We start from the raw sequence: 7,193 nt of genomic DNA, 5'->3' as shown, positions 1-7,193 counted from the left end.
ATGAACTGACCCCGGCCTCTCGAGAGTCGGCCATGCTTGATGTCATGACTCATGCGTTGCATGGATTATATATCTCCGGCTCCGGCTCGGCTCCTGGTGTAGTTGTTTACCCTTCCGAAACAGCCAAACCGTACCCTAACAATTGTACTATACTATGCACGTACTATGCGCTACAACCTACAAGTTGAAGTGTGCAATTCTATATGCAATTTGTGTACGTATAGTAAACAACTATAGAGCCTCCCTCTCTCTCATGGAGCCCCTAATAATCTTAGGCCTTGTTTAGTTTCAAATTTTTTTGGGAAATCGACACCGTAGCACTTTCGTTTGTATTTGATAAATAATATCAAATTATGGACTAACTAGACTTAAAAGATTCGTCTCGTCAATTTTGATCAAACTGTGCAATTAGTTTTTATTTTTGTCTATATTTAATACTCCATACATGTGTCTAAGATTCCATGTGATGGGAAATTTGAAAATTTTTGCAAAATTTGTTGGGAACTAAACAAGGCCTTATATATAAAAACAGCCTCTTGATCAAGACCCTTTCTCTCTCTAGGTTCACTAAACATCTTGTCTCTACGTGTGTGTGTGTATATATATATATATATATATATATATATATATATATATATATATATATATATATATATATATATATATATTCCTCTCACGCACCTTCTCATTCTTGTGACCACTAACATTGATTTCACCTTTCGCTAGCTGTAGCTTTGCTAAGTAGCCAGGTGCCCAAGTCTTGTGATTGACGCGTGCCCACTACCATGCCGGAGAAAGGAAGGAAGCCGGCGGGGCTCATCATGAAGACGCTGGACCGGTGCCGCAGCGCGCGGAGGAGCAAGCCGGCGCCGGCGCCGGAGGGGTGCTTCACGGTGTGCGTCGGCGCGGGGCGGCAGCGCTTCATGGTCCGGACGGAGTGCGTGAACCACCCGCTGTTTCGGGCGCTGCTGGAGGAGGCCGAGGACGTGTTCGGGTACGCGGCCGCCGGCCCGCTCGCGCTGCCGTGCGACGCCGACGCCTTCGTGCGGGTGCTGGAGCAGATCGAGGAGGAGGACGCGGCTGGCCAGGCGGCGGCGACGACCGTGGCGAGGTGCGGCCTTGTCAGGGGCCACTCCGCGTACGGCCGGCTGCTCGTCCCCGCCCGGCCTCTCCTCGTCGGCCGGTCCTAGCATAGCTAGGAGGTCAGGTGACGACGGTGCTTGATCTCACGCCGATCTGCACGGGAGATGAGTATAGTCTTGTGTACTGAATACTGATATGAATCGTGTGCAAAACCATGTACGTAGATGCCAACCGCCATAGCTGGTTCGTGCGTCGTAGCAGTTGATGAGTTCTTGCGCTCTAGCTTTTGTTGAGGAGTGCTTAAGTAATCTTGACATGTTGATGGCAATTGGCATATATATTGGTGGTATATATGATGTATGTTGTGCCCTCACATGAAGAATTTGTTAGTGACAAATTCATTTCGAAGAAGAATTTGTTAGCCATGAGGAACATGTTGAACATTCCAAGAGCCTAGAAGTAGAAATGCTACGTCCTGTAGAGCAAGGCTACAATGCTGTTATCAATTTGTCAAAATAGAGGATTATGTCTCATCTTAAAAGGAGTCAATATTTTAAACATTGCATTACCTTGAGCTTTTTATATTAATTTAGAGAGAGAAAATGAATTCAAGTTGTATACTACGAGACTGTTTGGTACAGCTCACAACAACTTCATGAGTTGCTTTTTTTTGTCAAACACTTATTTCCAAAACAGCTTTATGGGTGAACCCTCCTCTCACAAAGACATAAGTTGGGATAAAGTTGAAAAAAGTAGCTTATTGTAGCTCTCTCTCTCAACTATGCATGAAGTAGTTTATGAAGCTATTTTGCCAAACACTTTTTCCAAAACAGCTCAGCTTCATCTAGAAAGTCACTCAGGAAGCTATTTTCTAAAAAAACAGCTTTACTAGTGAAGTTGAGCTATGCCAAACAGGTCCTACATTCTTGGTGTTTTGACCGAGAAAAAAATGGGAATGGTAAAAGGTCTCCTAGAATTCAAGGCTTAGTTGGCTGGACGCCCAGGGCCTGCTAGGCAGGTTTCCCAATTGCTAGGCAGGTTTCCCGTCCTTGTTACAATTACAAGCAGCTTCATTTGATTTCACCTGATTTGGTTGCTTCGTTCTGATACCCCAGTTCTGGTTTTCTATGATTCTTATTACATACTTAATAACAACAAAATATTAGAGCATCAGTTCATCATTTTTACAAAAAGTTTACAAATAAAAATGGCAATATAAACTTATTATTCTTCACAAAATTTATATCCATTCTGAGTATACATGTAATACAACATAGTTTATCAATTTTCTAGCTCAATTAATCAAACATCATGGAAAACAGCTTATCAGCCGAATTCTGTCAGCCATCCCGTAGTGTTTTTCTCTCGCAATAAAACAGCGAACAGTACTTTCAACAATAAATTTTCAGACAAGCTAATGGGGTTGTACCTAATCAGTTATACAGTACCATATTGACATAATTAGATAAAAATATAGGTGACACTCTTTGAACATCCAAAGACAAACATAGAATTGTCATTTTGGTAAATTGTCTCCAATGTCTTTAATACATGTAATACAACATAGTTTGTCAATTTTCTAGCTCAATTAATCAAAGATCATAGAAAAAACTAGAGGCATTAAGTTTAGAGATGTAGAAAAAGTATTATCTTTGCAATGGTAACTTGTAAGAGACATGTTTTCACTACATCAAGATAGGAGAATAATATGCAGATATGGACCTTGATACAGTTGCTTAATCTTGTCTTTCTAAATAAATTTTGTTTAAATTATTACCCATCAGCGTTTGGAGCACTTGGACCGCCAATGAGATAGCATCAACTTAAAATTTGAGGAGATGCTCCCTTCCTTATTTTTAATATTGAATCTTCTAGAGTCAAAAGGTTGGTGGATGCTCGGAGACACCTTGTTTTGTTAGCTATAGCTCCATCAAAAAGCTGAAGGAAGACTATGTAAAAGAGCTTTTTTTGGTAACAATGCGGGCATAATTCAGTTTGTGATTACCTCAGCAGCTGCACAGAAAACGTTTTAGGAAGAGAAAGCAATAGAAACAGAGCAGTATGAAAGATGTCAATGCATAATGAAATAATATTGCTTCTAAGAAGTTACACCTCTAATAATGGAATAACAAAAAAATATAGCTGTCTACAAATTTCTTTTAGGGGAAGAACCTGTCAATTGAACCACAAAGTCAACATACATAAGCTTGAAGGAGATGTTACGCCCTGGTCGCTTGAACTTATCGACACTACTTTTCAGCCATGACATATTTTTTTCACAATAAATTAACACCACAAATGCAGTTTTGTAGACAAGTAGGCCACACTCAGGTTGACTTTTGATAATAAACACAACAAAAGACTAGAGACTCTCTGCAACACATAAACTTACTATAAACTAGAGTATAAGAAAATTATATTTTCTATTTTATGATTTCTCTATGTTTTACTATGATTTTTCAAAGATTCATCCAAATAAATAAATAAAATAAAAGGACAAAACCTTTATAGCAAAAACTTTGTACTAAAGCATACCATTATATGTTTACTATATAGATCTACTTATATGAACTCCTAAAAAAATTAGATTTTCTATTTTATAATCTTTCTGTGATTTACTATATTTTTCAAAGATTCACCCGAAATAATTTAAAAATAAAAATACAAACCACAGTTACGGTAGTAAACCACTATTCACTGTAGCAAAACTGCCTTCAAAACCGCTCAAGAGAGGTAAATTGTATGGTTTAAAAAGTTAAGAGAGATGATTTGCCCGATTTTAGAATTGAGGGAGGAAAAACGGGCTTTCGTGAAAGTTGGGGAGGAAAAATAGACTATTTTCTTTGAAAAATGAAAAGTGCCAAACAAATGGGCTCAAACAGAAACCACGGATACTACGAACGGCCCAGCGCATGGAGGCCCACCTACCTTTCTCTCGTGTGCGGCCCAAGTGGCTTCGCCTAAACCCTAATCCCAGCACCGGACGGCCGAGACCGGGATGCTTGCTTGTCCACCTAGCATCCGACGGCCAGGGTGCGTCCAGCTCGGCGCGAGTCATCCTTTATAGAACCACCTCTCCGCCTCCAAGCGCCTCTAGCCGCCTCCTCCCCCTACCTCGCGCCGCCGTCGTCTCCCGTTCGGAACGCCAAGCTCCCCTCCGGCGAAATGGTGCGTGCGGTCTCGCCGCCTATCTTCTGCTTGTGCTTTCGGATTTCCATTGATCCAATCTCTTCCATGTGGAAAAAACCTGGGATGTTTCGGATATTCTTTGGTTATATTTCAATCTTGTTTCGTGGATCTTGGGGGCACATGCTTATGATGCTTATGATGTTAACTTGCTGCATATCTTTGTATGATTCATGTAATGTGCTAAGAGTTCGACTTACAAATCTGCAGGCCCCGAAGCGAGGTGGCAGGGCGCCTGTGCCGGCCAAGAAGAAGACGGTATGTATTGCGCTTTCCCGCGTTCTTGCTCGAGATGTGTGCGGCGCCATGGTTGGGATGCGTGTTCTGACTGTGTTGGGTCTGGCTGGGTGCAGGATAAAGTGGTGAACCCTCTGTTCGAGAAGAGGCCGAAGCAGTTCGGCATCGGCGGCGCGTTGCCGCCCAAGAAGGACCTGCACCGGTTCGTCAAGTGGCCCAAGGTCGTCCGCATCCAGCGCCAGCGCCGCATCCTCAAGCAGCGCCTCAAGGTGCCACCGGCGCTCAACCAGTTCACCCGCACCCTCGACAAGAACCTCGGTATGAACAGAACTTATTCCTCCTGTTTACTGAGAGTGCTAGGTTTCTAAGAAATAGTAGAAGTATCACCTTCAATTGCAAAGTCTTGATTTGTTGCAGAAACCTGTTCTATTTCACTTGCACAGTAGATTAATAACCAACTGTTTGATGTATGCAAATATGCTTTATAAGTTCCAGTTACTGTTGTCTTGCATTATTTTGGCCATAGTGCCATTAGGCTTGCCATTTACATCTTTGGGAACCTTAATTAGGTGACGAGGCTTTGCAAGAGTTTTTTAGGGTCGGGCCTCTCATCAGTGTGCCTAAATTCATTTAGTGTTACATTGTGACATAATAGTGGCTAGAAGCATGTCTAGTCATGCCTCTGATATTCACCTGTAAACATGATCGAACACCATCCTGCTAAAATTAGTGGATAAGCATTCATCTAATTTACTGAAAGACTAAAGAATGATGTATTACCATCTCACCTATCAGGGGAATTGATAAGACACTGAATGCACTCATGTGTTCTTGATTAAGTTAACTGGCTGCTACGTTAGAACTATGCAGTTACTTAATTACACCTTATCTGTTTTCTTCTTTCTATAATGGTATAAGCTACCTATTCATTTGTCAATGTATATTATGGTGTTGAAAATTTATGATGTGAAATGTTTGCAGCTACCAACCTGTTCAAGATGCTTCTCAAATACCGGCCTGAAGACAAGGCTGCCAAGAAGGAGAGGCTTCTGAAGAGGGCTCAGGCTGAGACTGAAGGAAAAACTGTTGAAGCCAAGAAACCAATTGTTGTTAAGTATGGCCTTAACCATGTGACTTACCTCATTGAGCAGGTATGACTTGGCACTTCTTTGTTTCATGACTTCAATACTGGGTGTAGTCACTATGCAATACTTTTATGGCAACTTCAATGGTAATCAACTGAATGTATGAATTTGTGCAGAACAAGGCTCAGCTTGTTGTCATCGCTCATGATGTGGATCCGATTGAACTGGTTGTGTGGCTTCCAGCCCTGTGCAGGAAGATGGAGGTCCCTTACTGCATTGTTAAAGGAAAGGCTCGCCTTGGATCGGTATGTTTCACACCCATGCTGTTCTGAACTTGCTACATCTATTGTGGTATCTGTTCTGAACTTGCTATATCTATCGTGGTATCTGAAACAATAAGGCTGACTCTGGTATTAATCGTATGCAGATTGTTCACAAGAAGACTGCATCAGTCTTGTGTCTGACCACTGTCAAGAACGAGGACAAGCTTGAGTTCAGCAAGATCTTGGAGGCTATTAAGGTATGAAAATATGACATATTGCAGAATAATCTTGATACCCTTTAGTTATGCTTCCCCTGATGAGGTGATTCTAAAAATGCACCCTGCAGGCAAACTTCAACGACAAGTTCGATGAGGTGAGGAAGAAGTGGGGAGGTGGTATCATGGGCTCCAAGTCGCAGGCCAAGACCAAGGCTAGGGAAAAGCTGATCGCCAAGGAGGCTGCTCAGCGGATGACCTAGATTATCCACTTCTGAGTGTGCGCTGTAGTTTTGACGTGGAAGAACTGATAATCGTTGTGCACTCGTATTGTGGTTTTCTGAATCAAGTTTCATATGTTTCTGTCCACCAGACCATGTTTAGAAACTTTGCAAGACAGAGTTTACAGTGTTTATGCGATGTCTCAGCTAGTATATTATTTTGTGCCCCAGGCAACCTTGTTTTTATTTGCCTAAGATCAACTATAATAGTATCTTTATATCTTTATATATTGATAGAGTGATTTTGATAATGCCCTATGACAGCTTGTTTAATTATATTTTAAAATATTGCCACCTTTTTATGTTTGTTTGTGCGCAAATGGCTTTTCAAATGAGGATTTTGAGCGAGTTGAAAGAGTGTTTTCTTTTCCGAGTACGTATTATGCTGGTGACAACGTTCCCGCTGGAAAAAAAAATCCCATATGGCCTCTGCAAAATCTTTTGCCAATTAATGATTTTTTTTTTTTTAAATCTTTCGCGTTTGAATGTGAAACGTGGGACACAGCACATGACAGAGTCTAATGGTTGAAGCAACAGTCTGTCTCAAGGCGCTTTTGCTGATCAATATGGCATCTCTCGCAACTAAAGGAAGCTTTCAACTTGTATAGAGATCTCAGTCTTAGCGGAATGATCTTCAAAGCTATTCGTTAGCTTCTACTTTTGTTTTAATCTTTTGGCTTTTGCTCATGTAACTCATTTGCGCATGAGGCTGCCAGTTAGCTAAAGTATGGGATCCGAGCTAGATGCTAGTATGGACTGATCGTGTAAATATCCCTGTAGCTCACTGTTCAGTTCAGCTATCGTTTATTAATAAAAGGCCATAGAGCCGAGTAGTGTGATAAA

The 7,193-nt window shown here is 41.4% G+C and overlaps 2 protein-coding genes across 2 annotated transcripts; both read left to right on the top strand.

The window, feature by feature from the left end:
* Positions 786 to 1,449, top strand: LOC8054790 (indole-3-acetic acid-induced protein ARG7). The gene has a single exon (XM_002462593.2). The coding sequence runs from the start codon at positions 786 to 788 to the stop codon at positions 1,188 to 1,190; it is 405 nt and encodes a 134-aa protein (XP_002462638.2). The 3' UTR covers positions 1,191 to 1,449.
* Positions 4,104 to 6,601, top strand: LOC8054789 (60S ribosomal protein L7a-1). The gene is made up of 7 exons (XM_002462592.2): positions 4,104 to 4,251; positions 4,480 to 4,527; positions 4,623 to 4,824; positions 5,488 to 5,657; positions 5,768 to 5,896; positions 6,019 to 6,111; positions 6,201 to 6,601. The coding sequence occupies exons 1-7, from the start codon at positions 4,249 to 4,251 to the stop codon at positions 6,330 to 6,332; spliced, it is 777 nt and encodes a 258-aa protein (XP_002462637.1). The 5' UTR covers positions 4,104 to 4,248; the 3' UTR covers positions 6,333 to 6,601.

The sequence above is a fragment of the Sorghum bicolor genome, chromosome 2, assembly GCF_000003195.3.
Source record: "Sorghum bicolor cultivar BTx623 chromosome 2, Sorghum_bicolor_NCBIv3, whole genome shotgun sequence".
NCBI classification, from domain to species: Eukaryota; Viridiplantae; Streptophyta; class Magnoliopsida; order Poales; family Poaceae; genus Sorghum; species Sorghum bicolor.
Note: the sequence above shows the minus strand (reverse complement) of the source record. Positions and strands in the feature narration are given on the sequence as shown.